Source organism: Gracilinanus agilis, chromosome 5 (assembly GCF_016433145.1).
Source record: "Gracilinanus agilis isolate LMUSP501 chromosome 5, AgileGrace, whole genome shotgun sequence".
NCBI classification, from domain to species: domain Eukaryota; kingdom Metazoa; phylum Chordata; class Mammalia; order Didelphimorphia; family Didelphidae; genus Gracilinanus; species Gracilinanus agilis.
The window spans coordinates 188,190,035-188,214,594 of record NC_058134.1 but is presented as its reverse complement, the minus strand read 5'-3'; the positions used below and the strand labels follow the sequence as shown (position 1 = coordinate 188,214,594).

At 34.4% G+C, this 24,560-nt stretch overlaps 1 protein-coding gene across 1 annotated transcript in view; it reads left to right on the top strand.

Moving 5' to 3' along the window:
- The first annotated feature begins 1,907 nt into the window (after positions 1-1,907).
- Positions 1,908-24,560, top strand: part of PDE3A (phosphodiesterase 3A) — a 321,482-nt gene continuing 298,829 nt past the window's right edge. Inside the window, exon 1 of the mRNA XM_044678475.1 lies at positions 1,908-3,032. Coding sequence (XP_044534410.1) covers positions 1,974-3,032 — 1,059 coding nt within the window. The 5' untranslated portion in view covers positions 1,908-1,973. The remainder of the gene's footprint in view (positions 3,033-24,560) is intronic.

Sequence of the window (24,560 nt, the reverse complement as noted above, 5' to 3'; positions counted from 1 at the left end):
TTTTTGTTGTTGTCAATATAAAAACATTTGTTTGACAGGGTCCAATCTACTCACTGGAGGAAATGATGTTTACTTAGAGCTAATTATTCTTTAGACCCCCTTCACCTCTTAGAGCCCCCTGAGGAGCTAACCTCAGAATCTAATTTTTGCCAATAATCAAGAGATATTCTTTGGAAATTCTTTTGTTTTGTTACTGACAAAATTTCAAAAGGAAAGGAAGCAACACATCCAGGAAAACAACCCTTTATCTTGACAGCAATGATGATAAAATGGTTCTTGTACCTTGTGAGATTGTCCATCATTTACACCAAGAACCACAGAAAGTTCCCTGTTTAAAATTATCTATCTATCTATCTATCTATCTATCTATCTATCTATCTATCTATCTATCTATCTATCTATCTATCTATCTATCCATCTATCTATCCATCTATCTATCCATCTATCTATTGAATCTCCAAGCAGGTTCATTCAGAAGTGCCTCTTGCATTAGGATAGCTACTTAAACTGATTTGTGAATGAATGTATGTATGTGTAATACTGCTTCAAAACTGAAATTATGGCTCTTAGTTTAATTTTTAAATGACAAGAAAGAGTTGGCTACTCAGAGCTTACCCTTCTTTAGGGAGCCAAACAGAATCTTTTCCTCTGAACATATCTAAAAAGTTAATGTCAACGGAAAAGCAAGTCATTTGATCCACATTTCTGAACTAAGATATTTCTTGCTCCTGAACAAGAGTTCAGTGTAGCGGCTTTTCCTTCGTGCACATTGCGTAGGTCCCAGTCTAGGGGTGAGGAGCAAGTAGCTCCAAGAGCAGCGCCTCCTCCGGGGTAGTGGCGAACACGGGGAGGAAGTCTGTTTTTCAGAATTGTCCTTAAAATTTTTTACAAAAAAAAAAAAAAAAGGAAAGAATATAAAAAAAAAAAGTGAATTAGAGGTCGTCAATTTCTATCTTTTTGGTATAGGATTACTTTGCTCACAGATTGCCTTGATCAAAGTATGACTTTCCTTAGGCGTTTGTTATGTTTAGTTCACAAAACTGTAAATCTCCAGGATCTACACTGCACTAAAAGGCAAAAAAAAAGCACATCCCGTTTTCCCTCTTACCCTCCCTTCCTCTTTTCATTTCTCCCTTCCTCCTTCCCCCTAGCTGTTTTTTTCTCTCACAGTCTCTCTCCGACTGGGCTTAGTAACTTCATAATTATTCTCACATCCATTCATTCCCTTCCTTTGCTTTCTTTCTCCTTCCCTCTCCACTTTTCAATTTTTTTTCAATTTTTTTAACTGAGACTTAGACTGCCCTCCCCCCCCATCCCCCTCCTCATCCCGCAGCCCAGCTTTTCTCCTTAACCCTGGGGAATGGCGATTCGCTTCTGGCTGCGGTGCTGAAACCCACTGTAAGCAGGAGAGGAAAGAGTGATAAAGAAAGTGCAGGGAGAAAAAAGGGGGGTGGGGGGAAGCACTCCATCTGCTTTTGGAGCTCTGCTAACGGCGGAGGCCAGCACCAGAGTAAGCTGCAGGGAGATGGCCTAGAGATGAACTAGTGCTTTTGACTTGTTCTGACTGCTGCTGCTGCCGCTGCCGCTGCCGCTGCCGCTTTGATTCCAGCCCTCTGCTACCACGCGAAGGATGCGTTTCACAGTTTTAAAAGATCTCAAGTAAGAAGCCACCCAGGAGGATGTGTATGAGTGAGGGAAGAGACTTTGGGAGGTGATTGTTTAAAAGCTCAAGAAAAGAGAAGTCAGGTCGTTTTCTCCCATGCTAGCTTTGAACTTTCAAGAACTCCTTTGGTAGCATTTCCACCCACCCACCCCTGCCCCCATCCCTCTCCCTCCTCCTTCCCTAGTAGCAATTAATTGCTTATTGTGGAGCTGCAACTCAAGGCGATTGGGGGTGTACAGGGGGTTGTAAAAGAGAAAGAAATTAAGGCAGAGGGATCTGGCACCACATTTGGTGTTTGGGTGAGTAAACCATGGTCCCGACCAGAGAGATTGCTAGTATCAGGGACGAAATCAGCATTGGCAGGGAGGTTCAGCATCAGACCCCGGAGTCGGACTGCAACGGTTACTCCTGTAATGCAAAGCGTATGCCCCTGCGCCCTGCCAGTCCCTCGAGACCGCCCCGGGAACCGGGCAGCCAGATCCAATGGGGAGACTTGGTCCTGCACAAGCTACGGAGCTCCCGGAAACTTTCCTCTGCGCTTTGCGCTGGCTCGCTCTCCTTTCTGCTGGCGTTGGTGGTGAGGCTGGTCCGAGGAGAGATCAGCTGTGACCTGGAGGAGAGTCAGGAGGAGGCGGAGGCGGCGGCAGCGGCGGCAGCGGCGGCGGCGGAGGAGGAAGCAGCAGCAGCAGCAGGAGGAGCAGCAGCAGCAGCAGCAGCAGCAGCAGCAACTGAAGGGGGCGTCTTAAATCTGCCTCGGGGAGGTCCGCTGAGCGGAGCCTGGCAGCTCAGCTTTGGGCTGCAGCCCGCGGCGCTGCTTTTCGGTTTCCTGTGCGCCTTCTTTTGGATGGGCTTGTACTTGCTCCGCTCAGGGGTCCGCCTGCCTCTCGCGCTCGTGCTGTTGGCCGCCTGCTGTGGAGGGGAAGCAATTGTCCATATCGGACTGGGAGTTCGCGAGGATCACTTACTATCTCTCCCCGCCACGGGAGTGGTGCTCAGCTGCTTGGCGGCCGCGACATGGCTGGTGCTGAGGCTGAGACAGGGTGTCCTCATGATCTTCTTGATTAGTGCGGTTAGGACCGCGTCTCTGATTTCCTTGGAGAGGGTCAAGGTCGCTTGGAGGCCGTACCTGGCTTACTCAGCCGGGGTAGTGGGGCTCCTTCTAGCCAGGTACCCGGAAAAAATCCTGCCCCAATCAAGAGGAGCGGTCCGGAGAGAGGATTTTGGCACCCAGTTGGTTGTGGGTACTAAAGAAGAAGTCCTGGTGTTTAAGAGGAGGAGAAGGTCCAGCTCCATGATCTCCGCCGAGATGTCCGGCTGTGGCAGCAAATCTCATCGCAGAACCTCTCTTCCTTGCATACCTAGAGAACAGGTAAGGACTCACTCCTCTCGCGTTTGAAACGCAGCCGGGGCGAAGAAAGTGGGGAAGGGTGGAGAGAACTGGGAGTGCTGTGAGCCACAGTGATAAATGGTCATTGCCTCAGGAAGGTTCAGAGACAAGGGAAGAGACAGCTAAAAGACTTTCAAATAGGCATCAATTTCTCTGACCCGGAGCACCTTGTCACTAAAACAACCACCAATTTGGCCTCGGGGCAAAAGAGATGATCCTAGAGATGGTTGCTCACAGCTGTTGCAACTTTTAAAATTTTCTACACCTGGCTTGGGCACCCATTCTCAAACTCTCGAAAACGAGTTAACTTCTTGTCCTTCCTGATTTTGAAATAATGATTTGAATTAATGAAGTTTTGTTTTAAGTGGTGGACAACCTTTTCAAAACGTGGCCTTTGTTGCGTTTCTTCAATGATAGTATATTGGTGGAACAAAGATAAAGCGTCCTACATCAAAGCTTGTTGGAATCTGTGTTGTCAAAATAAAATTATGCAACTTTTCACAGTTTGTTTTATGGTGAAAAGAGGATATCTGAGGTTGTACAAAAGGTTCTAAATATGCTAGAATATTTTTTGTGTGTTTTTTTTTTGGTGGGGGAGGGAGCAAATATTGCAGTATAAACTGTCACTAATGAGTACTTATTTTGGTAATCATGCATTTCTGAATAGTTGGATTTTGGAAACAAGTTCAATTGTTGTTATGGCTTTAAAGGACAATTTGATGATATGTTTTTTCATAGCTTGGATTTAAAATATTTCTGTATATCTTGGCAAACTGTGTACATAGATTAGAGGAAATATTGGTCCAGGATAGTATTTGATAGAATATATGAATTCCTTGTTAAGTTTAAAAATTGCATAGCAATTAGCTTCCGTAGATCAGTGACCCAGCAATCATCTTAGGAGTTCTTGAAAACTGAACTGTATAGCCATATTTAGAAAAACTTAAAAATAATTTAAGTAGGAAATGATTGTGCATGCTTTTGTGTAAATGTCATTCTGACAGAACCTCTGAAATTAGGAGTAGTTGAAGACAAAATGAAAATCATTAGATGCTTCTTGGGTTCTAGTGTCTTTTCATTGCTGTTTTAAAGACTACAGTAAACATTTTCTGTTACTTGAAAAGAAACCAGCTTAATTTAAAATAGTGATTGTCTGTGAATAGTAATCATTTCATGTATTCAATTTAGTATTTTGAACAGGCTTGATACAGTGTCAAAGAGGGAACATAAGGGATAAAATAAGGATTTATATTTCTCTCAAATTTTTAGACTAAATGACAATGAATGTTTGGATGACTGTTGACTGAGAGATTATTCTAAAATGAAAAAAAAATCCACCAACTTTTTTTTCCAGGTTCCTATCTGGTTTTTCAAGCAGTTGAGCATTTTCTGATTAATAGAGAATCACCATATGGTGTTGGTGGCCAGTTTGTTTCTGGAAATAAGTTGATTACATATATTTGTGGTTGTTTATATCATTATTTAGCAGAGTAGTTAACAATATTATATGTCTCATGTTTGTTTTTAAATTAAGCTTACTTATTTAAAATTTTGTCTAGATGAAATAAATATTAACTCTGTGTAAGCAAATTCCAAGAGTGTGGTACAAACCCCAAAACTGACTCAATCATTCTCAGTAGGAATGAACAACAATCCAAAGAAGATTAAGAAAATTAGATAAAGGGAAGACCAACATTTATTTCTTTTTTTGTAGGTACATGGATTTATATCTTCACACCCCTAGCATAATTGTCTAGCATATATGATCATTTCATTCATTAGAAGACAGAAGTAAACAGCATATAAACAAGCCATACATTTTTAAAGGAAAGGTTGCAGCTCCTTGATTTCATCTTAACACAATCCCTTTCCAATGCATTTCATTCAGATATCTAAATTTAAATTCAAGAAGATCATGCTTTCATTGAGAGGTCAAGGTTCTATTTTTCTGTGTAGTAAATATTGAGTATATTTAAGATAATCAAAGTGTCTGAGTAAATTGTGGCAGGTTTTTAATTACATTTTTCCTCCTTGTTTTTATATTTACATTGATAAATGAAAAATTTGACTCTTATTTAAAGAAAATGTTTGAGAATTTGAGACTTAAAAATTGTTGATAATTGGAAAGAATATTCTATGAAATTTTGTCACGTGGAATGGGCATTTAAATTATCTAAAGTTGTTAACCTCATTTGGTCACTATTATTAGCTGCTTTATTTGTTAAAAATATTTTTCAGTGTGCAAGTTTATCAGTGATGGTTCCTGACAAAACAAGGATTGCATTAAGGCGAAATTCAAGCCCTTGAAACTTTTAAGAAACTATGGGCAAGTGTTTCTCTTTTTAGAATAGCTTTTTTACAAAGAGAATATAAGATAGTTAAAATGGGATTAAGTACACATAAAATTAATATAGTATAGTGCTTTCTATTCAGGGATAGCATATTCTGTCAGCATAGGATTTTAGCCTCCATCAATGAAATCTTGGGTCCAAACATTCCCCCAACCCACAAAAATTTGCCCAAAGATGTAAAGTTGATGAGGAAACACATAATAAATGACACACAGAAAGAAGGAAAACATAGATGTTGTGAAGTATTCCACTGTCTTTCACACTTTTTATAAACCCAGTAATTGGCCATTCCAAATGTGCCCTAAGGCTTGTTAACTATTGATGATTTCCTTTTGGAAAAAAATTCTATTCTTTAAACTTGAAAAGGATAACAAAATACTGTAGTAATCAATTGGACTTAGTCAGGAACTTTCAATAACAGTTTAGGAAAGTAGAATCTTTTGATGGACTTTGATAAATTATTTGGATCTTGACCATCATAACTTGTAAGGGTGAGAGAGGGTGAGTTATAGCATAGTTTTCTTATGCGTCTTAAAGTGATCCTTCAGTTCCTTAGAAAATCTCTCTTCCCTCCTTCCATCCTTTCCTCCTTAAACTGTTTTAAGCCCCTAAAAATAGGGACACTTTAAGGCAAAAGTCATAGTCATCAGTTGAAAAGGTTAAGGGATTTTAGGAAGTGTAGTGTGGTGGAAAATGCACTAGATTTGACTTTAGAGGACCTGGTCACAAATCCCACCTCTGATGGTTATTATTTACCTTTTTAGGCTTCAGTTGCCTCAGCTATTAAATGAGGGGACTGGGCTAACTGACATCTGAGGTTTCTTCCAGCCCTAGATTTGTGATACTGTGATAATTATCTAGGACCGCTCCTTAATTTTCACAGATGAAGGAATTCAGGGATCTAGACAAGTTTAAGTGGTTTATATGAGGTCAGGTAATAAGTAATGGAGTCAGGCCTCTAACCCAAGTTCTTAGATTCCAAATCAAGCTTGCATTTGAGTGTCCATGCTCACTTTTTCTTACAACAGAAACCAGCAATAGATTATATGACATGCAGAATATTGGCATGTAGTTTTTAAGAGTTTGGGGTTTTCCATCAAGTGATATGGTTATCTAATATCATAATTACATCTGAAAGAAAATTTTCTCAAATTTACTAAAGAACCAAAATATTAAATATCTACATACATAGCTATCTATACCTATAGTTACATATATATATATATATCTCACAGGCTATGAAACTATAAAAATGTTTTGATAAACTGAATATTCAGGAAAATTATCATGTGTGACCTATAAATAATAGTACATTTTATACTTCAAGTATATATCTTTTATTAATGCATTTCTTTTACATTTAGACTGTGTTTAAAGAAGGATATCATTTTTGTCTTTACACCTCAAAGAAATGCTTTACTGGTGAGGAAACACTGGTTGCAGTGACCATTTTATATTTAATTTAAAAGATTCATATACCTTTACTACTGATTTTCCTGAATTTTTTATTTTTGACAGAAATATATTTTGCATGTTAGAGGCATATGCCTCTTTCCATTTTTTGTATGTCTGTATACTTTAATTTCACATATTTGTGGCATTTAAAGGCAAAGGAGGCTGAATTTGTCATTGAGACAAGATTAAAATATATAATGGAAAACATTTAGGTAAAACTAATTTTAAAAATTCAAATTGTTTCTACTACATGTTAGACTCTGACTTTTTATTTTTAAAATTCTTAGGAAAAAGTGATGGTAACTGAGTTAAAGTAAAACTTTATCAAAACTTGGACACATTTGAAGCATGGGTGTAAATTGGAGAAGCAAAAGTAGTTGGAAAATTTTCCAGTGGGGAGAGGAAGGATACTTGGTTGGCTGAACAGACGAGATCCTGTTGCAATTAGTGTTTTTGAAATTAATCTAAACTGTGACCATAATTTTCATTATTCTGACAAGACAAGTTTAATATGTCCTGTTTATATTCACATTCATGATTTTATTTCAATCACTACTTATGGTACAGACAGTTGTACCAATGGGCTAATTTCACTTTGGTGACAAAATGAACTATGAATGTGAATATCATAAATGCCAACTCTTGAAAAGAAAAAGGTAGAAATCCCATTTTTTTCCTATTAGGGCTAAAGAAGAAGACTTTTTTCCTTTCCTCTTTTTGGGGGGGAGGGTGACAATTTATAATTTCAGGTTTTGAATTTAGATGTTTAAAGTGTGATTTAAAAATTTTTTAACTGACAAGTCAGTGAATCTATATAAACTTAAAGAGCATGGAAGGAATCAAAATAAGAACTTTGTTCTTTCTGTACTGAAAATAAAGTGTAAAAGGCAAAAAGCTATAGAACTGAAAGAAATTCTGTGTATGCTAGGCTGTCATGTTTAATTAAATAAACAAGCCAGAACAGTGACTCTGTGTATGAAATACATTTTGAAAAGCCTAGGGGGCTTTGAAAAGCTAGGGAAGCAAGAGGGAGTCATATTAGCATGAAAAAATATTCCTTACATTTTTAATGAGTGATATTTGTGTGAATTTGTCAGTATCAGCTATTAAAGAATATAGTCTGTGGAAAGAATCAAACTGATTCACCTTTCATCTCTGGTTCTAAAGGTAAAGCATTAAACCTAGATTCAGGAAGATCTCTAAAACTTACCTCTAACATTCATAAACTTTTGTCTGTGGCAAAGTTTCTTAAATTTTTAACCTCAGTTGCCTTATCTCTAAAATGGGTGTATTAATAGCAATTATCTAAGATTAAATGAGATAAAGTTTGAAAGTTCCTTACCCAAATTAAAGCTACATAATAAATTGTCTGTATTATTATGTTATTGATAGGAGCAACACCATAGAGTAGTATCTTTGTGTTACCTTTCTGAAGGGTTTGGACTAAGATTTCTTTCAGTTATAAATAATTTGATTTTATGACAATTCAACATATACCATAACATATAAAAATGATCTTTTTGAATCCCCTTTTTTCAGATGAGGAAACCGGGCCCAAGAGGGTGACTTTTCTGGGTAACAGAGACAGTAATAAGTTTAATATTTGAACTGAGGTCCTATGGTATCTAGCTCAAAATCTTTCCATTATATCATTTTACATCCTTAATTTTCATTGAACACACATATTGCATCTATAGGTTTTGTGAAAATAGGGATGATGGGGGAGGGGGGAGCAGCTGGGTGGCTCAGTGGTTTGAGAACCAGGCCTAGAGACCAGAGGTCTTAGGTTCAAATCTGGTCTTAGACACTTCCTAGCTGTGTGACTCTGGGCAAGTCACTTACCCTTCATTGCCTAGCCCTTACCACTCTTCTGGGCCAGAAGGTAAGGGTTTAAAAAAAAGAAAAGAAAAAAGAAAATAGGGATGATGTTAGAGAAAATAAAATGAAATCAGTATGGCATTTTATTTTGTTTATGTTACCATTAATGTTGTTTGATAAAACTAGATAATAGAATTTTGTTGAAAATTGATCTAGAATCTGAAAAAAAGATTTAAAAATAGCAATGAAGGGGACTTAGTATTCCCAGACTTCAAACTTTATTATAAAGCAATAATAAAAAAATTTGACAGTTAAAAAATGGAAACAAACCTGTCTGATTTGCCATACTCAAGTATTTGCTGCCTTTTAATTGTACTATCTAGAAAGAATGTGAATGTATGTGCTCTTGTGATTTTCATAACTCTTCTCTGCCTTCTCATCAATGCTGCAGTGGTTTATGAGGTTTTTTTCTGAGCTTTTTTTCATAGTCCTTCTGTACTCTAGTATTTGTAAAAGAAAGTGAAATATCACTGCTGTATTTGTAGTTTGTCACCTTTTGTAGAGCAAGAATTTTTTCCCCTCTAACATTTGGGTGTAGTGATACTCTAAAAATCAGAATATTTACCAAACAGATGAAATTAAGAGTTTCTGTCTGTATCTACTATCAATGCATGTTAGGTTCAAAGCTACCTTTAAAAAAACCTAATTTTTCAAGTCTGTAATAGATGCTTTTAAAATTTCACCACAGTCCCTTACAAATAGCCTCCCCTTCATTCCTATCTTGTAACTACAAAAACAAAAAAGTAGTTCAGTAAAACCAGTTGATGCACCTACCATGTATCCAACACGCATCACCCATTTTTTCTATTAAGAAAGGGTCAAGTAATGATTCACTCTCCATCCTCAAGATTGATAATTACAACCAATGAAAATTCACCTGCCTTTTAGTGTTGTGTTACTTTTTTCTCAAGATTATTGTAGTATATTCTTCTTCTTTCCTCTGTTTCTTCAAATTCTCCATATGTGCCATTACTTATCATGGAGTAATATTCCATGAAACTCATGTACCACAATTTGTTCAGACATCCTCCACTTGATTGGTACCTTCTTTGTTTCCAGGGTTTACTGTAACAAAAGTGCTGCTATGAATATTTTGGTATATATGGGATGTTTCCTTCTGCCTTTTGATGGCTTTGGGCTGTGTGCCCAGTGGTGGAATTGCAGGGTAAAAGGGTATGAACAGTTTAGTGACTTTTCTCACATAGCTCCAAATTGTTGTCCAGAACAGTTGGCCTGATTCCCAGTTCCATCAACAGTAGATTAGTATGACTGTCTTCCCACCCTTCCCCAACATTGCCTACTTCTGTCTTTTATCATCTTTGCCAGTTTGAATGTGAGGTGAAACTTCAGAGTTGTTTTAATTTGTATTTCTTTTATTAGTGATTTGGAACACTTTTTCATATGGTTATTGATAGTTTGCATTTCTTCTTCTAAAAACTATATACATTCTTTGAACCTTTATCTACTGAGGAATACTCTTTGGTCTTGTAATTTTGTCAACTCTAGATTTGGGTAGGAAACATTTATCAGAGAGATTCAGGGTACAGATTTTAACCTTATTTGAGTTTCTTTTCTTAGTCTCAGTTTAAGGACCCTTTTCATGCAAAAGGATTTTAACATAATATAAATTAAGTGATCTATTTTATCATGTGTGATCAACTTTATTCTAGATTTGGATTTCATCTTGTATCCTCTGACATTAAGGTTGGTCATTATTCTGACTGGAGTTTCTAAGTCTAATTTGTGTTTATGATTTCCCCCCCACTGTATAAATTGTTCTACCGCTTCTACTTCATTGTATTAGTTCATACAAGTCTTCCCAGGTTTCTCTGAAACCACTCCCTTCATAGTTCCTTACTGCACATTTAGAAATAATAATTTGTTCAGTGCCTTCACATTTTCCAAAAAAAGGTACTATAAATATTTTTATGACTTCTTAGAATTTGTTTTGCTTAGGGTTAATTCATACCTTAATTTATCATCCATCTTATTCCCTTCCTCTCCCATTCCTCCTTTACCTCTTGTTTTTTTTTTTCTATTTAGTGTAATGTATTTTTTAACTTAACTGTGTGGATGCTAATTCTTTCCTCATTTGACAGATTCAGATGAGACTGAAATTAAACTGCCATCCACCCCTTTCATCCTTTCTTCTTTCTCTGTATAGAATTTTACTTATTGTACCTTGATAATCTAAGATAATTCTCCCCTCTTTCCTCCTCCTTTCCTCTCTTCTTTTTAAAATGATCAAGGCAAAATATAACTACTCAAAGAAACTCTGCCTAATTATACTCCTTCTATGACCCCCACTGATGATAAAGTTCTAAAGGGAGATGTGTATCTCTTCCCATGTTAGAATATAAACAGCTTATCTTTATTTAGTCCCTTGTGGTCATTCATATTTTCCTTTTTATGTTTCTCTTGACTCTTTTGATTGCACATCAAAGTTTCCATGAATTTCTGTTCATTTCATCTCCTATTTCATTAAAGGTCCATTTTTTTTTCTCCTGCAGGGTCATACTTTGTTATGGTGAGTATTATATTTTATTTGTAAGGTGTTCTTGGTTCTAAGCCTAAATGTGTTACCTTCTAGAACAAGGTATTTCAGACTTTCCTATCCTGCATGGAAGTGGCTGCTAAATTGTGTGTATATAGTGGTTGATTTTTTTCCTCTTTGTATTATTTCTTATTTTATCTGGACACTGAATTTTGGCTACAATGTTCCTTGGCTTTTTAATTTTTGAATTTCAGGAAGAGACTGGTAGATTCTATTTCTACTTTAATTCTTACTCTAAGCAGTTTTCTCTTAAGATTTCTTGAAATATGATATCTACGACCTTTTCTGTTGTTTTGACATGGCTTTCAGAGACTCCACTGATTCTTAAGTGATCGCTTTGACCTCACTTAGATGTCAGTTGTCTTTGCTATAACATACCTTACACTTATCCTATTTTTTCAGGCTTTTGAATTCATTTTTTTAAGCCCTTAACTTCAGTGTATTGTCTCATAGGTGGAAGAGTGGTAAGGGTGGGCAATGGGGGTCAAGTGACTTGCCCAGGGTCACACAGCTGGGAAGTGGCTGAGGCCGGATTTGAACCTAGGACCTCCTGTCTCTAGGCCTGATTCTCAATCCACTGAGCTACCCAGCTGCCCCCTTTTGAATTCATTTTAATATTTCTTGTAATATGGAGTCATTGACTTCTGTTGGGTGACATAGATTTTTAATGAGTTCATTTGCTGAGCAGTTTTGTACCTCTTGTACCAAGTTTCCAATTCCTTTTCCAATTCTTTCTTCCATAGCACTCATGTTGTTTTCAGTTTTCCTCTAGTGATTTTACTTCATTATGTAAAAAAATGTTTCTAAACTCTTAAAAAATCCTTGCTTTATCTCATTCAGTAATCTGGTTAGAATTTGTGCCCAAGCTATGTTACTCTTGGAAGCTTAATTTGTAGCTAATTTCTATCCACTCTCTTCTTGATTTGTATCTGCAGTGTCCCTGTCCTCATCATAGCCTTAGATTTTTTCCTTCAAGTTTTTTTCTTGATATTTCTTGTTTCTTATGTTACCATTATATCACTCTCCTCCCAGAATGTGAAGTAAAGCTGAACCAAGAAAATAATTTACACAATGCAAATGGAAAGAATGCCACTGCCAAAAAATCAAAACTAAATGTAACAAAGTTATAAAGATCAAAAGATATTCAAATGAAGAGATTTGATAAGACACCCCTCTATCTACTGGAATTGTGAAGATAGTAGTCCCCCAGGTGTTACACATTGTACAAGTTGTGTTGACTTTTTTTTCTTTCTCTCTAAAAAATATTTTTTAGCCTATAGGATGACTAGACTTATACCCACTATATATACTCTTGGCTTTCTTGCCTACTCACCTTTCTTTTTTGTTCCATGTAGTTTTCACATGAGTACCTATCTTACATAGCTCTTCCTTTTCTCCCACTTACTGTTTGGCTTTTAGCTGTATAGATAGTCACCTGAACCAAAGCTTGAAATACAGACCTTTTGGGGTCTCAGTGATCTTGGGGCATGTGAAAGAATAAATTCTTCACATAGGTCTCTAAGAAGTTTTTTAAAATTACTTTATGCAGAAGGGTTTCCTGTCTTTTATTTTCTCCTTCTAAGTGTAATTACTTTTTTTTGGACATTTCTTGATATTTTGAAGTAGTGAGAAAACCAAGAGTCCAGCCATCCCATAGGCTAAAAATTATTTTTTAGAAAGAAAAAAATGTCAACTCAACTTGTACAACGTGTAATACCTGGGGACTCCTATCTTCACAATTCAGGTAGATAGAGGGATGTCTTATCAAATCTCTTCATTTGAATACCTTTTGATCTTTATAATTTTGTTACATTTAATTTTGATTTTTTTGGCAGTGGTATTCTTTCAGTTATGATGTGAGTGCCTCGTTCTTCTGTCTTACCAGAATTACTACTCTCTAGATTGATAACTTTATTTCTTCATCATTGCTAATTTCTTCAGTTTCTATAGTCCTCATATTTCCACTATGGAAGCTGAAATTAGTATTTTTATTTTTTCTTAGTTTCACATTTTTTGTATTTTTAAGAATGAGTTTGAAGGATATTCATGATTTTCTTTGAAAGTAAACTTTGCCTATAAGAATGTAAGATGTATACTTTACCATTGATCCTTTTAGAGAAGAGAAAATATGGACCCCAATAAAATCATGTAATAATTATTTGAGTTGCTATATAGTGCATGTTGACTGTTTAGACTGTAGTATGCTGTCATATAGAAAAGCAAAGAAACTATTCTATTAATATGTAAATATTTGAACATAAAAATGAGTGCTGAACCACTTTTGGAAAATTATGCTGGGCTTTTAATGACTCCAAACTTCTCTCTGAAACAAAAGCCTTGATTATTGCTCTCTATTACACTCTCCAAATATCTACTTCAAACCTTCTCTTTTCTCTTCAACCTATCTTTCATGAATTTTTAATTGAGCATCAACTTATTTTTTCCAGCTTTCTCCAGCCTCTAGTATGGAAGGTGCCATTCTTAGCAGAGCTCACCCCTTCCATCATTTCCGTCTCCCCTATCTTCACTCACTTTCATTACTGGATCCTATTTTGCTGCTTCTTGTGCTGAAATCTCCCCAAATATCTAGCCTTCAGTTGATCCTATAATTCCCTCAGTGTGCCTCTACTTGTTGCCTTGTGCAGAGGATGTCCAGAGAAGACTAGCACCTCTGGTATGAGGGCTTATCAAGCATTTTTCAGGGTTGCTTTCCTACTTTGTTGTCCACCTGCTACCCAGCTCTCACTTGTTATTCTAAAAAGCTGTGGCATCTGCAGCAGCCACACCCCAGTAAAACTATCTGAGCAGGTGGGCTAAACCAAATTGAAGGTAACCAACAGGCTTCAAACCAGTCAATGTTAGAGGGTGGCTACCTTAGGCATGTGCAAACTTCCTCTAAGAAAGGGTCAGAAGAACCATTTGTTCCAATGGCCAGAAAGGTGGCAGAATTAGGTGCTGTGGAGTCGTCCACTATACCTTGGGCCATTGCCAGTCATTTTGATTTTTGTTTTGCCATTGGACTTGGATAATTCTGGAAGAAAAAGTAAGACCAAAAGCTTTGTGAAATTCTGCCTCTCTCAATTCCAGTTTATGTGCAAATCAGAGAACACCACCAGTGATATCATTTTGATTTGCTTCAAATACAAAGGCCAACCAACAACCACTTGTTGCTTCTATACTTTTTCAGAGTCAAATTTTCAGACTCTTGAAATCTGAATTCAGATTCTATCATTTGACAAAAGTACTCTCCACAAAGCAACCAGTAGTCTCTTAATCTCAAAATAAGATGGCTTTTTCTTTATTTTTATCATTATAGACTTCTCTGCAGCATATGACACTGTCATCTACCTCCTTGAGTTTCACTTCATGACAAAAAAGTTCACCCTTCATGAAATTTTCTTCCTGTTGGCCATTGTCTTTATAACCTGCATTTTTTCTAGGAACTCTGCTTTGAATGCTCCCTTTTGGGGATTTCAGCATCTCTTGTGGGGTAAGTATTATTTGTATGGAACTGACTCTCAGATTTGTCTATCCCATATCAAAGATATCAGTTGGATATCTTTGCCTAGTTTTCCCATAGATATCTCAAACATAGTATGTCTATAGCAGAAAGTCATTGTCTTTCCTCACTAGACTTATAATTTAAATCATCTTCCTTGTTTCTGTTGCAATGACCACCATTTCTTCAGTCCTCCAGGTTAACATTCCCAGAGTCAACTTTCATCCTTTGTTCTCTTTCACACTCTACAGCCAGTCAGTTTTCAGGTCCTGTCAATTTGATTTCTGCATATCACCTCTCTTCCCTGTTCTTCTTAGACACAATCACTACCCTAGTTCAAGTCCTTGTCACCTGTAATATTAGAGTATCCCAGTTTCTTTCTTTTCTAATCCATCTTTGAATAATTGCCAACTTTTTTCCCTAAAGCACAAGACTACCCACATTCTTCTCCTGTTCAAAAAACTTTAATAACTCCTTATTCCATTGTTGTTTAGTCATTTCAGTTTTGTCTCACTTTTTGAGACCCTTTTTGAGGTGTTCTTGGCAAAGAGATTGAAGTGGTTTTCTACTTCCTTCTCTAACTCCTTTTACAGATAAGGAAACTGAGGCAAACTGTCAGGTGACTTGCTCAACTCTATGAAAGGGTATGGGCAAGTTGCAATTTATAATCCTTGAAGGATATGTCCACAAATCATAGATCTCTCTTGATACATTTGTTACTAGTAAAAAGTTTTAGACACATTTTATACCTAGCATGGGTGCTTACCAAAAAACCGTTAGTGGCTATATATAAACAGAACCAGAATATTTTAAACAACAATAACATTAGGAAATATTTCCTTAGACAACTGAGAATACTTTTTGTGAGCCAGTCAACAAATTAAGGAAAAGAGTTCTACAACTGTTATTGTTACTGAGAGAGAAGAGTGTAATATAGAAAAGTCATAGTTGAATGAAAGAGATGTGTTCTATTTTATATCACTTGTGAAAACTTTTCAAAAACTATCAATTTTATGTACTCTCGTTAGAGGGATTTCGCTATTTCGACTCCCCTAAACTCTTTTAAAAGATTATATCTTCTGATGATTTTTCATTAAAGGATATATATTGGTCACCTTCCTTTTTTTCCTTACAGAATTACTTCACACATGACACTTTTTAAAAAAAAACTTCATTAAAAAATGACCAAGTACCTAAAGTGTTCAGAACACTATTGTATGGACTTGGCAAGATACACTTCCTTTAAAAAATTTTTAAATGTACTACACATGTTGGCTATAAATACTTAGGTTAGATTCCTGGGGTTCTGCAATATGTGGAAAATGGTTCTATGAGAGAATTTTGATTACAGTATAACAATATTTTCCCATGCTGCCAAAATGTTATGTTATAAAACTCTCTCAAAAAAGGCTTAATTCCTTTTTTCTTTTATTTTAAATTCCTAAAAATATTTTCTACTCTTGGTGCTACTTTTTCTTCTTCCTCTTTTTTCCCCTTCCTATACTCATGGGATATAGAAAAAATTTTCTGAAAATTTGGTTTGTAAAACACTTTTCTCAGGCACTGGACTTTGATTTGTGAATATACCAACTCTCAAATTAACAAATATTTGATGAATGCCTATCATATGCCAAGGCACTATTGTAGATACAGACAAATGTTGCACGGGATTTCCATCACTGCCAGAAGAGATTGGTTCATACTTTGTATTCAATGCCTAGCACTGACACCTAGCCCTTAATAAATGTTTGTTAGTTGATTGAGTCCTACCCTAGGACCGTATAACCTAGTGGTAGGGAGATGAAGTATAGGTAAGTGCTAATAAAATATTTAGAAAACAATAGATGATATTTCTCAGCTAATAGTTTGGATAGATATTTTATTTCTCAAAACTAGTTTGAGATAATGACAAAAGAACATTTATTTGATATAGAATATAATGAACCATGAATGTACATTGAATATTTTCCCTGCTATATTTATGTAATATTTTGACAGTTTAAAGCCTTCTATTGAATCCTTTTAAATGTTTAATAAAGTCATCTGATTCAAGTAGAGAGCTAGTATTCATCCTGACATTTTTTTTCTTCCTTGAGAAAAGAAACTGAAGGACAACTAAACTTTTATAGTAGTGTGATAGCTTATATTTATAGAGTACAAACTGCCCAATTTGATCTTCACAAGGTGGACAGCACTAGGACTTTCATCTATTTAAATGAAGAGAAAGCAGGAGGCTTCTACAGGTTAAATTAAGTCCTCAGAGACAATAAGTGGTGGATTACATGATTTATAATGAGCAGTGACTTTTGATATAGTCCAAGTTTCTCATTTTAAAGATGAGGAAACTGAGCCCCAAGAGAAGTTAAATAGCTTGCTCAAGGTTTCAAAGATAAATAAGTAGTAAAACTGGGCCTTAAACCCATGTCTTCTAACATGTCTGGCACTGATTCTGTTAGAGAATTTGGCTTACTTCCAGTTCTCTTCTTGGACTTTGATATGTTGCTGGGATAAAGTGAGATAGGAAGAAATCAGGCAAGAGTTGATAAAGTGTTAGGTCTGGATCCTCATATAGGAGTAAAGGACAGAAAACAGCCCTAGTTTGATGGACAGTGTTCATAAGATTGCCTTGGAAAAACCCAAAAAAACTCTCATAGTATATCTTCCTCTCATTAGGTTGTACCTTGGTAACCTCTGGAATGTATGAATTTTTTGAACTTTAGTTCTTTACATAAAATAAATGTTAATTGCCTTCCAAAGTCTATCTTTATGTTGATCAGATAAAGACTAAGCAGAATATTTAATCCTTCTCTAAAGAATGATAATAATTTCATTATAGCTTTTTACAACAAATTAAGCTTGTGTTAAGTATCAAAGCAAATGAGGGAGAAAAATCTTTCCTTTTCAAAATTATATTTCAGATGCAAGTACAAAATTAGCCTTGGTTGTATTTATTCAACTAAATCGACTTATTGACTACTAATGCATTTCTGAATGATTTGTATCTAAAATAGTATTAATATAATTCCTAATAAACCTTATCATTTAGAAGTTCAAAAGCTTAATTTTGAGAAATTACAAACTTACTTTTAGTACTTTATTACACATGTAAATAGTTCTGAAGTGGTTTTTTTTCAGGTGTCTGTGCTAAAATGAATCATTGATGTGGAAGTTTCCTCCAGCAATGCAGATTGCAGCAATCCATGCTTGCCTCAAATCAGTGACTTTTGACTATCACTTTGCCATGTGCAAAAATCCTTGTATATTTCATCAATGACCTGATTATAACAGTGGGGCCCTTTGGCATGTCTATATATATTATCCTTCACTCTTACTTTATGATTACTTCACCTTTTTCACTCAGACATTCCTTTGACATAATTTTTTTATTAAAATAATTTATTTCCAGGTATCTCAGACCCTCTCTCCCGTCCCCAAATCATAGAATGCATCATCTGGCAAAAAGATATTTATATATTGATTATGCCTTTTGTGTTTCCTTTTTTCAGTTCATCCTCATTTCAGTTAATTTTCAGTTCTGTTTCAGTTCATTCTCAGATGAACATTCACAACTTATTCTTCAAAAATTAAATATAAAGCTGAACATAATGTTCTTTTGATTCTACTCATTTCACTCTTAATTTTGTCACACAGACAATAGAATTGCTGGATTTAAGGGTATAAACAGTTTTATAGCTCTTTGGGCATAATTTCAAATGAATCTCTAACATGGTTGGATCAGTTCACACTTCCATCAACAGCGTATTAGTATCCCTACTTTTCCACTTCCTCTCCATTATTTGTCATTTTGCTCTTTCATCATTTTAGCCAATCTGATTGATATGAGATGATCCCTCAGAATTGTTTTGGTTTGTATTTTCCTAATCAACAGTGATTAAGAGCATTTAAAAATTTACCTATATGTAGTTTTGATTTCTTCATCTGAAAATTATCTATTCATATCTTTTGCCCATTTATCAATTGGGAAATGGCTCTTCTTTCCATAATTTGACAAAGTTCCCTTTATATTTTAAATGAAGCCTCTGTTTGAGAGACTATGAAAATATCTCCCAATTTTCTGCTTTTTTCTAATCTTGGCAACATTTGTTTTATTTGTACTAAAACTTTTTAATTTAATGTTCTCAGAATTATCCATTTTACCTCTCACAAGGCTCTCCAACTCTTGTTGATTCATAAATTCCTTTCCTACCCATAGATCTGATAGGTAATATATGGTCTATATCTGATTTCTACCAAACTACTTTCCAGCTTTCCCAGCAATTTTACCAAATGTGATTTCTTATCTCAATAGCCTGGATCTATATAATTTTGTCAAATAAAAGGTTATTATAATCTTGTTTTACAATTTGTAGTTCTGTTCTATTCCGTTGGTATACCTTTCTGTTTCTTAGTCAGTTCCAGACACTTTTGACAATTACTGCTTTATAATACAGTTTAAAATCCAATACTGCTAAACCTCCTTCCTTTGTAATATTCACTATTTTTTTATATTCTTGATTGTTTATTTTTCCAAATGAATTTTATTTTTTTTCTAGTTCAATAAGAGAAGTTTTGGGTAATTTGGGATGGCATTGAATAAGTAGATTAATTTAGGTAGGATTGTAATTTCATTATATTGACTGCCCATTCATGAACAATTAATATTTCTCCATTTAGATCTGACTTATTTGTGTAAAAAGGGTTTTATAATTATGTTCATGGATTTTCTGGGTTTTGTTTGTCAAGTGTACTTTCAAGTGTTTTATTTGATCTATAATTATTTTAGATGGAACATCTCTATCTCTTCTTGCAGGTCTTTGTTAGTAATATATAAAAATGCTGATGATTGCTACAAGTTTATTTTACATACTGTTACTTTACTAAAATTATTGATAGTTTCAACTAACTTTTTAGTTGAATTTCTAGGATTTTTTCACATAAACCTTTATATTGTCTGTAAAAATAGATAATTTTATTTCCTCTTTGCATAATCTGATTCCTTCCATGTCTTTTTCTTATCATTTTGCTTCTCCTAGAGTTTCTGATATTATTTAAGTAGTATTGGTGAATGGACATAGTTGTTCCACTCAGTCTTACTGGGAACTTGATTTATCTTTATTACAAATAATACTTGGTGATTGCGTTAGGAAGATGCTTTATATTATTTTAAGAAAAAAATCCATTTGTTGTAGTCTCCTAGCTAATATTTTATTTAGCATTTTTGCATTCATATTCATCAATGCAATTGGTCTCTAATTTCCTTTCTCAGTTTTTGTTCTTTCTAGTTTAGGTATCAGGACCACATTTGTTTCATAAAAGGAGCTTGATAAAATTCCTTCTTTACTCATTATTTAAATTATTTATTTAATAATGGAATTAGTTGGTCCTTAATTTTTCTCTCTCAACTGAAGCTACGATTTTATTTTATTTTTACCCATTATTATACAATAACAAATTTCCACATAAGTTTTCCAAAATCATATGATCCAAATTGACCTCCCTCTCTCTATTCCCACTTACCTCCCTGAGCTGGTAAGCAATTTGATCTGATTTATACTTGTATTATCATGCAAAACATATTTTCACATTGAACATTTTTGTAAGAGAATAAACCAAAACCCCAAAACCAAAACTCAAATATACTAAAGTGAAAAATCACATGTTTTGATCTGCATTCAAACTCTAACAGTTCTTTCTCTGGAGGTTGATAGCATTCTTTGTCATAAGTCCCTCAGAATTGTCCTGCATCTTTGCTTTGCTGAGAGTAGCTAAGTCTATTACAGTTGATCTTTCTACAATATTGCTGTTACTGTGTACAGTGTTCTCTTGGTTCTGCTCATTTCATTCTGCATCAGTTCAACATAATAGTATTCCATCACCTTCATGTACCACAAATTGTTCAGCCATTACCACAAAAAGAACAGCTATAAATATTTTTGTACAAATAGGTCCTCTTCTCCCCCTCCCCCTTTAAAATATCTTTGGGATACAGACCTAGTAGTGGTATTAATGGGTCAAAGGATATGACATTTGGGCATAGTTTCAAATTGCCCTCCAGAATGGTTGGAGCAGTTTACAAATCCACCAAAAATACATTAAGGTCCCAATTTTGCCACATCCCCTCCAACATTTATCACTGTCTTTTATTGTCATATTGCCCAATCTGATAGGTGGGAGGTGGAAACTCAGAGTTATTTTAACTTATATTTCATAAAGAGGGATTTGAACATTTTTGATATGATTATTGATAGCTTTGATTTCTTCTACTGTCAATTAGGAAATGGCTTGTATTCTTATAAATTTAACTCAGTTCTCTCTATATTTCAGAAATAAAACCTTTATCAGAGAAATTTGTTATGATTTCCCCCCATTTTGTGTTTCCTTTCTAATTTTGATTGCATTGGTTTTGTTTATACAAAGCCTTTTAAATTTAACATTGTCAAAATTATTCATATTATATCAATTTTCTGTCTCTTGTTTGGTTATAAATTATTCCCTTCTCCATAGATCTGACAGGTAATATTCTATGTTCTCCCAATTTAATTATAATATTACCATTTATGTCCAAATCATATACCCATTTTGACCTTATCTTGGTATAGGGTATGAGATATTGGTCTATACCTAATCTTTGCCATACTGTTTTCCAGTTTTCCCAGCTGTTTTTGCCAATTAGTGAGTTCTTATCCCAAAAGCTGGAATCTTTGGGTTTATCAAAAACTAGATTGCTAAGGTCATTTACCCCTAATCTATTTCATTAATCCACAATTCTATTTCTTAGCCAGTACAGAGTGTTTTGATAAGTACTGTTTTATAGTACAGTTTAAGATCTGGTACTGCCAATCCACTGTCATTCATATTTTTTAATTTAATTCACTTCTTGTTCTTGATCTTGATCTTCTGTTCTACCAGATGAATTTTGATATTATTTTTCTAGTTCTAGAAAATGCTTTTTTTTGGTAGTTTAGATTGGTATGGCACTAAATAAATAAATTAATTTAGGTAGAACTGTCATTTTTATTTACCTTTGAGCAATTAATATTTTCCAGTTGTTTAGATATAACTTTATTTTTTAAATGCTTTGTAATTGTGTTCATTTAATTCCTCTGTCTGGGCAAATGAATTCCCAGGTATTTTATATTGTCTAGAGCAGTGATTCCCAAAGTGGGCACTACTGCCCCCTGGTGGGAGCAGCAGTGATCTAGGTGGGCAGTGATGGCCACGGGTGCATTTATCTTTCCTATTAATTGCTATTAAAAATTAAAAAAAATTAATTTACAGGGGACTAAGTAATATTTTTTTCTGGAAAGGGGGCAGTAGGCCAAAAAAGTTTGGGAACCACTGGTCTAGAGAGATTTTAAATGGAATTTCTCTTTCTAATTCTTTCTGCTGGGCTTTGTTGGAAATATATAGAAATGCTTATAATTTATGTGGGTTTATTTTGTATCATTATTATTTCATATTGTTTAGTTGATTAGTTAGTCAATCTTTAAATGCTTGATCGATACTTGTGAATACATCTGGTCCTTATTTTTTTTAAGGAGGTTCTATTATGGCCTGTTTCAATTTCTTTGTTCTAAAATAGGTTCATTTAGATGTTCTATTTCCTCTTTTGATAGTCCAGTCTTGGCAGTTTATATTTTTGTATGTATTTTCCATTTCACTTATGTTGTTAAATTTGTTGACATGTAATGTAGCAAAATAATTCATAATAATTGCTCTAATTTTATCTTCATTTAAGGTTATATTCACTCTTTTCACATTTAACACTAGATATTTGGTTTTTCTTCTCTTCTTAAAATCATATTAACCAATGATTTATCTCTTTTGCTAATTTTTTCATAAAAACAAACTCCTACATTTATCAATTCAATTTTTTTGCATTCAATTATTTTTTAGCATTTCTACTTTAATATTTAGTTGGTGATATTTAATTTTTTCCTTTTCAAGTTTTAAAATTGCATTCCCAATTCATTGACCTATTCCTTTTCTATTTTATTAATAAAAGCATTTAAAGATATACATTTCCTCTACTGCTTTTGCTGTATCTCACAGGTTTTGATATGTTGTCTAATTATTATTATTCTCTTTAATGAAATTATTTATTGTTTTTATGATTTGTTTTTTAATTTATTCAGTAAGATTAAGTTATTTAGTCTCCAATTAATTTTTACATTGCATTTCACAGTCCCTTATTGATACATAATTTTTTATGCATTATGGTATGAAAAGAATAATTTCATATTTATGCTTTTCTACATATACCTATAATTTTTTGCCCTAATATATGGTCAATTTTTAAAAAGTTACTGTGTGCTGCTGAGAAGATATACTCATTTCTATTTTCATTCACTTCTCTCCAGATATAGGTATCGTATTGAACTTATCTAAGAGTCTATTCTTCTGACATCTTTTTCTATGGTTCTTCTTTATAGGTCCTTATTTATTTGGTTAAAATGATTGCAATACATAATATGCACCTCTCCATTGCTTTCTGAATGATTAAACCTCATTTTAACTCAACTGTATATTGTTCATGCACGTATAGCTATACTATACAACTAGTAGAATATTGGTATTTAAAAGACATATCTTCATTTTTTGAAGAGGTTTTATTTATTTTGAAGAGGATTATTTAACAAGCTCTGCAGTTTCTGTAAAGAAGCCAGTTAGTCATTTCTTTTATGATTATTTAATTATGTGCTTAGATTTGTCCATTTTCATTGTCTGTCTAAGGTAGTACATGTACTTACTGAAGGGCATGTTCTAGAGGTGGTTCTTTTAATAGTATCTCACAGTCTGGAAAGTCAGCATTTTTAATTTATTTGGTTTTTCCTGTATGGATGGTTGAACCAAACTACAAATGGTTATGGATCTCTTCCAGGTAACTAAGAAGCATTATGGGATTTGGTGCAACCCCATCAATGTTGCACCAATCAATCCACAAATACTAACATCTGGAGTATCTAATAGTCTCTAGTGAATTTTTCTTCAACTTGTACTGTTCTTTATTTTCCTCTAATGTAGTGATAGACACTTTTGGCAAGCATATATTTTCCTATTTTATGCCTTTTCCACTATTCCTGATCAGAGGATTGTTGAACAAAGTTCTCTTATCTTTAAAAAAATATAGTGTGATTTAGAGATATTTTAGATGAGTATTTGACTCTACTGAATAAAATCTGTTTTAATATTTAATATTTTAATGATGAATAAACAAAGCAATTCAGCCAATCATATTTTAATTATTAACAAATGGTATGTTATTTTATAATATTTTAATATTTAATATTCATATAAAATGCAGCCTATTGTGGAATATCGTTCCAAAATCCTTTGTTTCCTAAAAATACTTTCATTAAGGATGCCCTTGATACATACATACATATTCCTGCAAACATTTTGTACAGGTGAGAAAAAAATAATAGATTAGATAGTGGTAGTTTTAGTAGCTTTTCTCTTCTTTTTTTCAATTTAAAGAAAAGTCATTCTTCTATGCATTTGAGATCTCAAATTGTGAGTGTCATACTCTCACAATTATGTTTCTTTTCCCCAAAGTTCTGTTTTAGGGATATTTGGTTTACTTCAGTGACAAATTTTCTGTGTTCTCTTTAATGTAATTTCTAGCTCTTTGATTATTATACCTAGGACCATGAACCTAGTTCATATTTTGCCTCTATTGCTTCTGCAAGTGATAAGAGTTCTTTATGAAAATATTTTAAAATCTTTCTCACCTTTCTTCTGTTTGCCTCCTTCCAACTTTATCTTCAAATCTG